The sequence below is a fragment of the Pimephales promelas genome, chromosome 20, assembly GCF_988280905.1.
Source record: "Pimephales promelas chromosome 20, fPimPro1.hap1.1, whole genome shotgun sequence".
In the NCBI taxonomy this organism is placed as follows: Eukaryota; Metazoa; Chordata; class Actinopteri; order Cypriniformes; family Leuciscidae; genus Pimephales; species Pimephales promelas.
This window is the reverse complement of record NC_142788.1, coordinates 19,521,408-19,535,778: the sequence shown is the minus strand read 5'-3', so window position 1 is coordinate 19,535,778 and position 14,371 is coordinate 19,521,408. Positions and strand designations below refer to the sequence as shown.

The following is a 14,371-nucleotide window of genomic DNA, read 5'->3' as shown; positions in this document are numbered from 1 at the left end:
TTTCTGCCCAGTCTTATTAAGTCATATTAGTTGTTCTGGCAGGTTCCTGTAAACATGTGCAGTCAGTCAATGACTTAGGTTATTTTTCTCCATTATGTTTCATTATGGCTTCTAACAAGACTAAAGAGGCTCTTGTTAGTGTTATTTGGAGGCGTTCTTGAGATTCTCTTACTCTACTATCATGTCTTCCGGCACTCCTCCGATGAAAAGGTCTGTGTCCAGGTTGAGTCCATCTGTTCCTGGGGGACTTTGTCCTTCAACCATCGGCTCATTGTCCACGCTCAGCATGGCGTTACGCCTATTACGCACAACTACGAGCTGATGCCAGCGACCCGGCTTTACCACGACCTTACTGATAACTGAAGCCGTCCCAGAACCAGTGTTAAACCTTCATGTGGGAAACATTTAAGAGGATCATCACAAATTAAAATGGTTAACGGATCTGGAATGGACATGGAAATCAATTTTTTTCCAACCCTAAATTAACTTGGTTACTTACCTAAGCTCCACCTTTCCTTCAAATAATGCCAGAGACAGGAAGTCCTTTTTGCTTTTTTGGCCATTGTAGAGCAATATCCCGGTCATTTCCGAAGCCCTGAACTCCATGGCAATGCGCACAGTGTGGTAGGCCCTCATGGTTTGGAAAGCCATGTAAGACTTTCCACCGAAGGATGGTATGAAGTACTTTATAACTGAGTAGGACAGAAGGTAGAAGACAGATAAAGCAGGTTATCAGAGACTGTCAACCAGGACTTCTGCTCTCTACTGGTAGAGCAACAAACAAAACTGATAACAGATAACGCTGATACCCCTTCAATGGTACTGTAATGTGCCGTTCATGTTGTGTTTGCTACATTCCCTAGTCTAGTGTGAGAAAACATAAAACCTGCAATCAATGATGAGTATTGTACAGTAGTTCTTCTCTGTTAGACATTTACATTCCAGACAGAGAATCCCCATGCTCAGAAACGTATCAACACCTCTCTCTCTCTTGGCTGTCTCTCACCCTTTTCTCAAGAGAATGCAAGGCTGATGAAGCCTTCTCTCTTCATCACACTTTAATGGCCCGATTGATCAGAGGAAGAGTTTGAGGGCTGCTTACAAGCCTTTAATTAGTGGCTTTTTTTCACCTCACAGCAGTTTGATACTAACTAAAGTTCATCAATGTAATTAGTGTCAATTAAAACCTGACACAGCTGCAAAAGGTAGTTTCATATCTCAATACCACCAACAGAGACAATGAATTGAGCTATAATTTCCTCAGTGTAACAGCAGGACTGCAATTTAAGGTTCAAATCATTATTGAATCTTTTTTTCTTCTTCTTCAAAGGATAAAAAAATGCCAAAATATGAATAATTAACAATAAATATTAACATTGATAAGTAATACATATTCAATTGTAATTATTTATTTAATAATAGCGGATTCAAATGTATATGAAATATTCAAAAGTGCTTATTTTGTGCGTTTTTTTTTCAAGAAAGAAAATAAAAAAAATAAAAGATACTAAATAAAAGGATCTTAGGACTTTTTAAATAAATTAAAATGTATTATCAATGTATATTTAATAACATTATTAAATAAAAATAAATATTAATGGTAGTATTTGTATAATCGTTTTATAAAAAAATAAACATCTTTTTGCAGTATTTTAATATGAATAACTACTGAAAATAGGAAATTAAACCATCAACATTCAGCAGTAATGAGATGTATAGGAACACATTTACAGAAGAAATGCGTTTAATTTTCATGTAAATGACAATGCAAATAATAAATCTTGTAAAATGGTCCTAATTTTATTTATTTTTTTTATTATGGAAAGATGCATTTGTAGACCAATGTGTTATTTTTTTTCCTTTTTAACCATTCAGTTCATTCATTCATTTATTTTTTCTAGTTTTTATACTTCTCCTCACCTTTCTCGCACACGGCTCCTCCTCTTCCAGCGGGACAGATGCAAGTAAAGTCATTGTCCTCCTCCTCGCAGGTTCCGCCGTGACGGCAGGGCTGAGAGTCGCACGGCCTGTTGGCGTGGGCCACCGGTTTGTTGCTCAGGAAGACTGTGGTTGTGGGGGCCTGGGATGGAGTAGTGGTGGCTGGTGCTACTGTGGTGGTCCTGCGGCTGGTAAAGGGCCGTCTGTTGGTGGTCGTCGGGCGGAGAGTGGTAAAAGCAGAAGTGGGAGACAACGTGGTGGTGGTGGGAGTTGTGACAGACGCCACGGTGGTGGTGGTGGTGAAGAAAGGAACGGTTGAAAGACCTAAAAAATGGAGAGAAGGAAAAATAGGTCAATAGGCCCAGACATATTTAATTCTTCACGAATTAAACCGAGGATAATAGACATTCAGTCTGAAGTTCAATAAGCAAGTTCTTTTTGAGTCCTGCGGGCACTCGTGGTTATCAAATGCCAGCTCGAAGAGCAATCTCACTCAACAAAAGGCAGCAACAGAAAAGGAGAAAGGATGGAAAAGCAATTTCAAACGGGTTACCATAGTTGGTGATGCGAATGTTCTCTTCCTCGGGTTTCTTCACAACAATACCAGTGTCTTTAGATGCCTTGAGCTGTTTGAGAAGGGCTCCCTCAATATCCTCCACGCTGAACCTTGTGTCTGTAGAACGAGAACACAACATTAAACATGTTGCACAGCAGAGTGTGAAACACCAGCACAGACCCACCGTCCTCACACTTGACATAACATACTGCAAATATATACAGAAAAGCCTGCGTGTAATAGGCCCTTGGGAGAAGAAGCAGTTCTTGAACCGCCATGCATTTCAGGGACGTTGGGATGAAACACTCTAATAACGCTTCCACAGATGGCCCTGTTACTGGCCACCACAGACCGCCTTTATGACAGGCGCTTGTGCTAGAATTGTTCTCTTGTGCCGTTGAAGGGGACCAATAAAAAGAGAATAGGGAAAGAGATTTTTATCAGCTGGTGCGATGCTCGGAGGTCTTAAAAGCATGAGAAGAGATGGAGACCGTAATAAGCTTTTTTTTCAGAAACCCTAGCTGATAAATTACCTCTCTAAAAAGGCCACGCACTCTGAACGCTTTCGCTGCCAGAAAAGACGAGAACAGTATCTTTAGGGATTCTTTTACTTAACTTATATGCCTTATTCTGTTGTTGAACTATTATTTTCTTCAAACATACAAGGGAGTTTTTATGTGCTTTTTTATTTCTTGCCGTAGGCATGTTTCTAAAGGAGCGCAGACTGAGGGAATGTTGATGTGAAGGGAGGGTATAAGCCGGACTTTGTGCTTTGTGAGCTAGAGCTGCTTCAGAAATAAATTAGAAGCAGCTTTAAAAAAAAAAGAAAATAAATAAAAACAGGATAACGAAAAACAGAGCGACTGGGGAAGACAGATAATAAAGAACATTGTGCATCATGCAGTAACTAAGCGCACTAGTATTTTTAGTATTCACTGAGCACATGCAATCTCATTTAATTCAGATAAATTCACTGAAATATTTGAAGCAAATCACTACCCCATTGTATATTACATATACAATGCAATACAATGCAAACCATAAATCAGATGTACTTATGTACGTTAACATACCTATGTCCAGCAATCGATTTAAATAGTATATTGTGTTTAATTTGTTGTTTAATGAGATCTAATATGGGATTTTTCATGTGAACAAATACATAGATCCGACAGTAACACTCATGCACTTTAATGGTCCAGTGGCAGAACTTGTCTCGCGCACAGTTTTCACAAGGACGCGCTCTTTAATCCATTGTGGAGACTCTCTATTTGTTCCAGTGAAATCACAAAGTAATATGCACACAAATGTGTCCCTGCTTGATATACAACCACTGATAAACATTGGTTTTAATGAGAAAAAAAAAAAAAACTCAACGTGCTAGATCGCCTCTAAAATAAAAAACGAACAAAATGAATGCTCTGCTAGTTAACTAGAGATGTTTTATTTATTTGTATTAGTTACATCCGTGCCGTGAGATTTTTCAAAAGTGGTGGGGACAATATCGACCCTGGCAAAAAGTGGTGGGGACACGTCCCAGCTGTCTCACCCGCAAATATATATATAAATATATATATATATATATATATATATATATATAGAGAGAGAACAGTTGAGGTACAGAAACTCAAGTCTATAAGCGTTACTGGTCCTAATCTGAACCAGATCAACAGGCATGGGAGACAGGCATGCTAATGGCTGTGAGTTTTGTGCACAGCTCCTACTAATTGGCCTTTATTATACTTACTGTCCTAAACCCCGTTCCCATCCGGGTCACATCACACCAATGTAACTGGACCTACTCACTCTGTGTGGGATTCAAACCAGCGTAAACCAGCATGGGATGTGGGTGTGCTAACAAGGATGCTAAACACAACAGCCCCTAGCATCAGTTTCTAGTGTAGGTTTACTTAAGTAAACAATCTTTAAGAACAAACTTTGGTGTAACTTTACCTGGGTCAAAGTGAGCCTCGACAAAGGCTATTATGGAGTTGCTTGGGGCCAGATTCCTCACACGGACACTCTGGAAGTCTTTCTGGACATCTGACTTGTGGAACAACTCATTCAGCTAGAGAAAATAAAAGCAGAGAGAAAGTAAGACAGAGAAAAACAAAGAACTAAATGCCCAGAGTGCAGTGTGTGAAACTGGTAATAAGCGTGATATGCTGATCTAGTTGTAGTTAAAACCAAATTCCGCCACAAGATGAAAAAAGTGTGTCAGCGGAAAAACTCCAGTGAACCCCATCGGGTCTCTGTGCACAAATTGACATTTAACTACAGCGCAGGAATAATTACATGAACATGTTTCGAAGTCAGCAGTAAATGTCAGGTTACAACACTGCCCGTTTAGAATCGGCTCCGTTTCCACCTGGGTACACATACCGTAGGAGGGTTCTGTCACTGATTTGGTGCAACGTGAGAGGAGCTTGGTTTTAATACTTGCTTTTATTTTTTTCTGAAACCAAATTCACCTTAGTGCACCTAATTGATCAAAACTAGAGCAAACGATGGTTTACAATTCTAGTGCTTTCTAACCGGTGGTAGGAGTGCCTCAGCAGGAGGTCTGTCGTCGAGACCCCCATTCAAGTCACCCAAGGTGCCTTGCATTATTCTTCTTCACTCATTACATTCACAGCTGCACTTGAATTCAGAAAAGCACAGAGTTGTCGTAGACAAAATGGTTTATGCCTCAAGGCCGACCCTCAGTGAGTTCATACAGTAGTACATTTGGAACCATGCTGGGCAAGAAAAGAGAGGAGCAGCTCCCTCCCTCCCTTCAAGCCTCACTGGAGAGACCCTCAACAAAACCAGGCTTCCCGGCAAAGCCGGATGGACACACTGACCCAGAAACTGGCCGCTCTATCCTCAGAATCTGTGGACAGGGTTGAAATCAAGTGGAGGGAAAGACAGGGTGGAGATATACAGGCAATAAATGAGAGGAGGTGCTCTGTTGAACCTGGGGGCATCACACAGAAAGAAGAAGCAGGAGTAGGATACACGCAAAGCCAATGAAACCCTTGCAATTGCTGCTTCTGTGCAGCCAGTGGCCCCATTTGAGATTTGGACTTCACAGAACGAGAGAGTGAAGTATGGAGGATTAGTTTTCTGTGTCAGGTGGAACGCTCATAAAGAAAGGCTGATTACATCCTCGCTTTGTCCCTGTCGGGAATCTCGCTCACAGCACTAGCTAACATTAGAGTGATAAGTGAAACTCATTATCGTACTGCCCTTCATTCCCAGACACGCCCAAAATGGGTTAACAAGTCGGGAACAAATCGTCGGCTTCTTCAGCAGTTGCCAGCAGGTAGTGTGCAGTGTCAGCTAAAGAATACAAACTCTGGGAAGGAGGCTAGGTTATCAGGAGATACCGACCAGTGATGATATTGTTAACTAAAACTATTACTATCGTTTTTGGTAATTAAAATCAAGCTGAAATACCATAATATGAAGAGTTCAGATGCAAAAGCCTCTAAGTGCCATTTGAAATTTTCTTCTAGAATGATCATTTTTATCAAGCTTATATATTCAAGTTTAGTAATTTCACTTAAATTGCAATGAAGATTATTGTCATTTACATGTAAGTGAAATTACTAAACTTGAATATATAAGCTTGATAAAAATGATCATTCTAGAAGAAAATTTCAAATGGCAGAGAACAACTTAGATGAACAACTTAAAAATGTTAACTTGGTAACTAACTGAAATAAATACAAGTGTAAGTGTTAAAAGTATTAAATACAAAAACTAAAAAAAATATATAAAAACTAAATGACATAATTATAAATATATAAGAATAAAAATATAATAACTAAAATATTTAGAAAAAATTAAAAGATTAATAATCACTATAATTTATATAGCTAATACTAAAATAATAAGAAACTAAAATAAATATATATTTTTTATTTGGTATTTGTTCACTATTACTGTTAGTATTACTAAATCTCACAAAACTGTCTTCTGACGCAGAGTAATGGTTAAATTACCTAAATAAATCGACTAAACTATAATAGTAATTTCTTGCTAGAAATAACATCAAGAGTGAAAAACGGTGGTCAAAGATGCGCATTTGCACAGAAACTGACCGCCATCTGCAACTTTCAGATGCCATCTTTATTTTATTGCTCAAATGTCACAAGATTGTGGGATATCAAAGGCAGCGAAGGAAATATCTATACCGTGTCTTCAAAAATCATTCTGATGAAGGCATCTCAGGAGACAGGAAGTGAAGCTAACATAGGATTCCGAAATGCCTTCCTGCCTTGGAATGCATCCTCCGAAAGCAGCAGTTTACAGCTTTCGGACACAGCCTAGTAAGTATTGTCTTTTTTTGTTCCCCTATTCCTGCTGTGTATATACTATAAATATTTCAAATAAATCATTAAAAATATATATAATTTAATTAGAGAAAATAGGTCATTTTGGCAAAGTATTAACAACAAAAATCAATATTTTTTAATTAGAAACAATCTCACTGAATTCAGTTTGAAGCAATGTTTAATTTAATTAATTAATTGCCATTGTTTTAATTTCCTTTACTTATAATTAAACTAATATTTCACTGTGTAAATAAACACACGCCCGTAGCACTCCAGTTTTTCTATCATTAGTATTTCAAGTATAGTGAATTATTATTTTATTAGTATTGGTATGGGCTACTGAAATGTTGATGACGACCACTGGGCTATATTTAACATCTGGATTTGTATTGTGTTGGGATTTTGCACAAACCTCCAGATCAAGTGTCTGTATTGTATTGTTAAGCTAATGCACTGCTTTCCTAGAGACTGTCAGAACACCAGACATGTTTCTTCAAAAGACGTACTCAACCTGTTCCACTGGATAATTCCACCAATTATCACAATTGATTCAGCATAAATTCCCAAGCGGTCAACCTCAAGAGAAAACAGAACTGGATTGAGAAATAAAAGGTAGATACAAACAAGAAAAAAACCTGTGATAAACAAGAAACTAATCTTCAATCGAGTTTGAGTTACACTGCTACTTTTTGGGGAAAAAATACTTGCATGAAAAGCTAAAATATTGTGAGAACAGCTGAGCTACTGCCACAATACTGGGAAATGTAGCAGCACTACCTTATGTTGTTTTATGTGTTTTTTTTGTTGGTTGTTGAAAATAAAACTTCTTTTCAAAGCTGAACTGAAAGTGAACTCAAGCTGCACCACTCACAGCGCTCTCGATGCTCCGGGCCGTTTCACCGAACAGTTCCGACTTGGGGTCGTCCATCTCAGGCGTGTAGAAGACCTCCTGACCCTCTACCTTATCCAGGTGCAGGAAGCCACTGAAACGCATGGTGGCTGCGGGACAAGGCACATAGGGTTACATAAAAGACACTTCAATGAAACGCACAGTTCCAGTCCACTCTGAGCTACACACACTTGTGGTTGGTGCAATGCCAGTCTGCAAGTTAGTGATGGAGCCTTTGTGGGGTTAGTTCATCGAGTGGGGAAAGAGAGGTTTGTTTGCAGTGGAGGTGGAGGTATAGAAAAGCATGTAAGAGTATGGATGATGGGTACGAGGAAAAGGGCTTAGAAGGGAGGATGGACTGGAGTTTACCAGACCGAGACTCTTCCCAAAAGCTGGCATGGGGGACTGAGTGGAAAGAGATCGGTTAGACAGCAACACTTACACACATGGCACAATACATCACAAAAATTAGGTTAAATTACACTTTCATAAGCCCTGACTGGGGTCGGGGTGATCATTTAACATTCCTTTCAGGTTATTGCTGACCTTTCTTCATTGACACTAATAAGCGGAAAGAGCGAGAGAGGATCAGAGGCCCGGTTTTACATGACGGAGGGAAATAAATAATAAATAAACGACTGAAGGAGAGCAGGGAGCGGGCATGGTGCTGGGTTCTGTGCAGCATGTAATCAGCTGAACAAATTGCCCAAATCAATCATGCCGGCCAGGCTCCAGCTTGGCTGGGATCGGGATAAGCACTTGTATGATTATCGTGAAAGATAGCCGTAATTGTCTTCTAATCCCAGGAACGGGTGACTGACAGAAGCTGGTTAAAACTGCATGATAAGGGTCTTTTTGCACAGACACACATCACTACGTATCTGATGGGACTTTCAAAAAGGAGCAAATGGGGGAGATTCTGAATGTGAAGAGAGACGGAGGGAAACTGCCATCGGATTCTAAATCGGAAACATCTGAGGACAGGAATTTCCCACGGAGCGCAAAGACATGTGGCGGAATCAGGCTTTAGAAGTGGATTTAAATTAAAGTCCTGAATTTCCCACCACACTATGGCTATGGTCCATCATTTCTAGCATGCACTCATCATGTCTAGCACATGTCCTTATCTTTAGTTACAAAGCGTTCCAGATGGCTTACTAGTGTACAATGAGCTATATCATTTTAATTTACACTAGAAATGCAAATTCATTCTTAACTAACATTTGAACTTTTATGCAGAGGGATGGGGTAGAAGCATCTAAGCACCCTGGTTTAATAGGCTTGGAATTACTACAGGACCAGAGAGAATTATAACATTAGCATGATTCTAGTAGAAAAAGAATTGTAAAACTAGACTGATTTATTTCAACATGATGTAATCAATTATAACTTAGTTAAACAGTTAGGTTTTCACTAGGGAGGCGTAATTCCCCTCTCTAACATTGTGAGTAGGCTGCACTGTTTGCTGTTCTCAGCTTTCAGTGAAACACCTTGATATGAGCGGGAGTTCTCCTTCACTTAGTGCTTGAGAGACATGGGGAGAGCTCGAGCTGACAGCAGACACTGAACGCAATGGACATTAGTGCCCTCGCTCCTGGCCGCTGTGACACATCGCCAATAAACGGTGGGGAGTTACGAGACCCAGCTGACGGATATGAGAAGAGACGTGAGCACTTGACCTAGTGTTCCCGTACAGAGAACACAAAACATCTGCCAGCTTCTGGTTGCCTGTCGTGTATTGATTAGTCTCTATTGTGTGTAATTTCTGCTCTTATAAAACAGATGGGGCTGGTGCGAGAAATAGGTTTGCTGGTATATTGATGCATCTGGTCTGATGCCAGTCAGAATACATTTTGTACAATTGGTTTATCCATTTGCTACGGCTACAGACGCAAAACCTGCTCCCCTGCATCTGGGATACTCAGGGTCCAAAATGAACTGTTTCTATACACTACTGTTCAAAAGTTTGGGGATAGAAAGTAAATAATACTTTAATTCAGTTAGGACACATTAAATCGATCAAAAATGACTTAATTTTTACAAAATATTTCCATTTCAAATTCAAAGTTTCTATTCATCAAAGAATAAAACAGCACAACTGTTTTCAATATTGATAATAATAGCATATTACAATAATTTCTGAAGGATAATATGACACTGAATTCAGCTTTGCTATTTTAGAAATGAAATACAGTTTAAAATACTCTATATTAAAGTAGAAACCTTTTAATATTATTTTCCAATGTTACATTTTAATGGCTGATCCTTCATATATACATACAATTCAATTTCAATCATGTTTTAGATCAATTCCTGGTGAATAACGGACCATTTTTACTTGCATTTGGTGCATGGTAAGAGCAAAATGAAACGTCTGAGATAATATATGCTCATAAAATGTAAATTCCCCTGTCATTACCAACTCCCCCTCCTCACCATCCTCTCATTGTTTCAGAATAAAAAGAATAAAGCTGTTGGTGGCATAGTCAAAGATGGTGAAAGTTAAAAAAACAAACACATGCTATTATCTGTAGTATACAATAGGCGACACTAGGTAGAGAGTGATTGACGGGAACTTACAGGGGCAGTTTGTGCCCTCAGAGCTGATGGCGGCTGTCTTCCCATCGGGACAGCAGCCAAAAGGCGTGTTGTCACAGGAGGATCGCTCCTCGGCTGTGGGAAGTGTGGTAGTTGCTACTGTTGTACCTGAAGAGAAAGATGAAGACGTCACACAAGCAGATTTCTATGTTGGATTGTTCTAGTTTAAATTGACATCTCTGTTTGTATGATTGCAAAAACAATTAACATGTCAAGTCGTGGAGACAGAAAAATGATGGTGCAAATTATTACAGAGGCAGACGGCTCTATGGTTGACTATTTGATTTGCAACAATCTGTGAGTATGTTCAAAAATGACTTTTATATCTTTCTTGATGTATTCCTACTTTCGATGCTCATTATGCAAAAACTAACAATAGCTTGTTAAAATGGTCTTGGCTATGGAGCCAGCCTCACACCTACAAGTATAAATACTGAAGATTAGGACTGTGGGTTAATATCTCCTGCTTGCCAAACAAGCCGTAAAGCTGTCAGATGTTCAAGGGCTCTGTGAGTATGAGAGAGGCAGCGTGTGAACGAGATAGTGAGTGGTGGAAAATGACTTTTGGCATGGAGCTGGAAAGCATCCCTGGATGTCGTTTCATCGCATCTGTAGGCAAATTTATGAGCCGCTGCCCCCGAGATGCACGCTGGCGACCACACAGCTTCAGCCTTTCAGGGTATTGGTTCACTGGGAGGCAGAAAGTCATCAGGAAGTCTCAAGAGATGCCTCCCACTCCGATGTCAGACAGACTTCATGTGTCCTGCGTCAAAGTGCGCTCCGGTCCAACAGTGACAAGAGAATAAATCTGAGGCCCTGCTGCTCTCTCTTATACTAGTTCAGGCAGTTAAACAGTGTGTGTGTACTGTAGAACTAGCATTGACTGAATAAAAATAGCTGGTCTACTTCATGTATTATGGTGGTGAAGGGCACAAAAAAAACACTATAATACACAAAATTGAAGTTTAGTGGCTTTTGGGGCCCATGCCTCTTCATTTTCTATGCTAGTGTGCTGAATTGTTGACCAATTGAACAGATCCATTTAGAAATGGGATAAAAACAATGACTTCTAAACAGGTGTTTGCAAATTTCCGTCTAAAAATGCTCTTTAGAATTACAAATTCCCTTAGCTCTAGTTATAATTTGTGTCGTTGGCTGTGTTAACATCATAACTTTGTGATGTTTTGGGCCGCCAATGTACAATTCTGACCAATATGCAGCCTAAACGACCTTTAGAAGTTGCTTACTTATAAGGTTAGTGCACGTTAAAAACCGAAGCCAGACATTTCTGTGAATTATTCACCGCAGTGATTCCAAATGAAATTGCTCACTTAGCAGTTGGATGTCAGGTGTCAAAACCTCTCAAATAATGGCCGCTGAGATAATGGGCAATGTTAAATTGATATGCCATTACAATTCGAGAAGAGGTCATCTCACACACAAGGTCAGTCCATACAAAGGAGAATCTCATCATCTCTTGTCATCTGTTCTTGACAATTATGCCTAAACCTCTTATGACTGAAAGATTATGGTGAATGCATTACCAAGTGGCTCTTCTCCGCTCTCCTCCATTCCGCTCACCATCTCGTCGTCCCCACTGGGCTCTCCACTGCCCGACTCCTCAAAGTAAGGGCTGGAGTCCTCGGGTGGGGATGAGGTGCGGGGTGGTTTGTAGGGTGTTGTGGGGCGGTGGGTGGTGAAAGAGCTGAAGAACTTTTCTGCCTCGGCCATCCTCGGTGGAGGCAGTGCCTCCACCACGAATCTGTCCAGATCCTTAAGAATGGTGGTGGTGGTGGTGTGGCCATGGCGCTGTTTGGTGATCTTGACGTGAGCGGTGGGAGGGGTGGTGCGGTGGGTGGTTGGGAAGGGGGTGGGTTTGGCCGTCAGCTCAATGGATTCTGGGAGAAAGCAGGAATGGAATGATGGGTAAGCATAGATGGAAATGTTTCTGTAAGCCTTCTTTCTCACCTTTGAATTCTACCTACACCCTCCCACCCATTCCTCTTTGCCATTAAAACAACAACAAAAAGAGCTTCAGCATGGTCTCAGCAAGGGAACATTTTCCAGAGCAACGCTTTGTATGTCTCACAGATTCAGATCAAAATCAGATGCACAGAAACACCAGGAATAAACCCACTCCTGCCTACAAAAAGCATCATGTTTCAATCATGTCACTTAAGCTTCATTACACTCCAACACCTGAACCCCTGCAAGGAGCCTCTTTTGTAGTCAGGATTATTTCACCCAAAAATGAACATTTTGTCATTTATTCGGACCTCATGTTGATCCAAACCAGTATGACTTTCTTTCTTTCGTAGAACAAAAAAGGAGAGATTTTGAATGAATATCCTCGTTGCTCTTTTCCATGCATTTACAATGACTACAGTACAGCTTTCAAGCTTCAAAAATGGCACAAAAGCAAAATAAAATTGTCTAAATGACTAATATATTCCTAGTCAGTAAAATCTGGATTAGTCACAACTGAAAAATTCAGAACTTATAATAGAAAAGATCTGACTCAAAAAACAGATTCATTCTAGTATTAAAAACTAATGAGGAGAGCTAGAGTAGAATGTCAAGGTTTTTAGTGAATAATGACTTAACAATGATGAACTCTGTCATCATTTACTCACTCTTATGTTCTTCCAAACCTGTAAAATTATTTGTGGAAACATTGGTTTTTATCACCGATACATTGCTCGAACTATCTTCCTTTATGTTCCATTGAAGAAAGATAGTCATACAGATTTTCAACAACATTAGGGTAAAAGTTTCTACACACAAACTATAATATGGCCATGCTACTCTTCAAACCTTAGAGAACCTTCATTTTTGGGTGCACTATCCCTTTAAATTACCCAGAAAACTAATGAACTGCACAGAACCAGGTTGCTGCATTGCATCTTTTTGATGTGATTCTTTGAGGTTTTTAAAAACTAGGTTTTCTGCAAGCTCAAACCGATCATTACCCAGACTCTTGACCAGAAGTGTTTATATACTACTGGGTTTCAGACTGCAGAAAACGGTTGATCTGCGAGAGAGTGTGCTTGTGCGTGTGAGAGAGTGCCTGTAGATATGAATTATATATACATATTCAGATGTTGCCCTCCTGTAGGGCGGCTTTAATCACAGACAGCCAGAGCCTCTAGTGATGAATGATTGATATAAATAGGGCAGAAAAGCAGGGTTTAGCTGCGGCTTCAAAGGAAGCCCTCACTTCATGAAGGCATCCGTCGACGGTCCAACCACTGCAGCCTTGTCAACACACTCGCAAATCTCTCCACTGCAGCAGCTGAGCTCAAACTCAGAGACATTACCAAGGCAAGAGCCTTCATCAAAGATGAATATTTAAAGATCGCGAAGACAATAATAACTGCTGTGGACGAACTGAGACAGATCTCGCCACAATAGGGACCGAGGGATCCACGCGCCCAATCATCCGTGGCTTTGTGCTCAACTTTAACGGATCCCCCGTGTACAGGCTAACTGCGCTTGGTCGGGAACCTGATAACACGCTAGCACAGCCTCTTAATTACATGCTAATCATCTCACATTTGAACAGCGAGTAGCTGACGAGGTGTGAAATACGATACCTTCCAGAGATACTAGTTCTATCAGACCGGCTGTCACAGCCTGGGTGAGAGGGAGTGTGTCTACACTAGCTTTGTGCGGGAGAGCACCGATGCTATCGCCGTTTGTCACGGCATCCGTTTTCTTATTTCGACTCGGCTGCACCTGTCATTCAGGAGCTCAGCGTAGCGTTAGCATCAGGGGTGTGGGATTTGAGTCGCACGCCCCAGCTTTGGGTTTTGTGACACAAATACGCGCGCTGAAAGCGAGCAGCGGCCAACGGGAGCAGTCAGCTCGCCTTAATCAAGTTTAACGCTCCGTTTGGTTTTCAGAGAGGCAGGGTGAACAATTAGGAGACGCAAAAATCATTGTCATCTTCAGTTGGCATTGCCGTATACTTACTCTTGAAAGGCTGTTATTAAGATGGCTTTCTGTCTTTTCGTACAACTTGTGTTTTGGGCGGAAAATGAAAGAGGTGAAGAGAGAAAGAAAAAGGCAGGG

The 14,371-nt window shown here is 40.4% G+C and overlaps 1 protein-coding gene across 14 annotated transcripts in view; it reads right to left on the bottom strand.

The window, feature by feature from the left end:
- agrn (agrin) overlaps nt 1–14,371 on the bottom strand; it is a 238,248-nt gene that overhangs the window by 24,184 nt on the left and 199,693 nt on the right. For 13 of the 14 annotated variants that reach the window (XM_089124604.1, XM_089124603.1, XM_089124607.1 and 10 more), the window contains 8 exons: nt 11,845–12,198; nt 10,283–10,408; nt 7,685–7,812; nt 4,448–4,562; nt 2,492–2,611; nt 1,921–2,262; nt 500–692; nt 173–388 (listed from right to left, as the gene is read on the bottom strand). In XM_089124604.1, coding sequence (XP_088980730.1) covers nt 173–388; nt 500–692; nt 1,921–2,262; nt 2,492–2,611; nt 4,448–4,562; nt 7,685–7,812; nt 10,283–10,408; nt 11,845–12,198 — 1,594 coding nt within the window. The remainder of the gene's footprint in view (nt 1–172; nt 389–499; nt 693–1,920; nt 2,263–2,491; nt 2,612–4,447; nt 4,563–7,684; nt 7,813–10,282; nt 10,409–11,844; nt 12,199–14,371) is intronic. The other variant, XM_089124614.1, reaches the window with a different exon arrangement.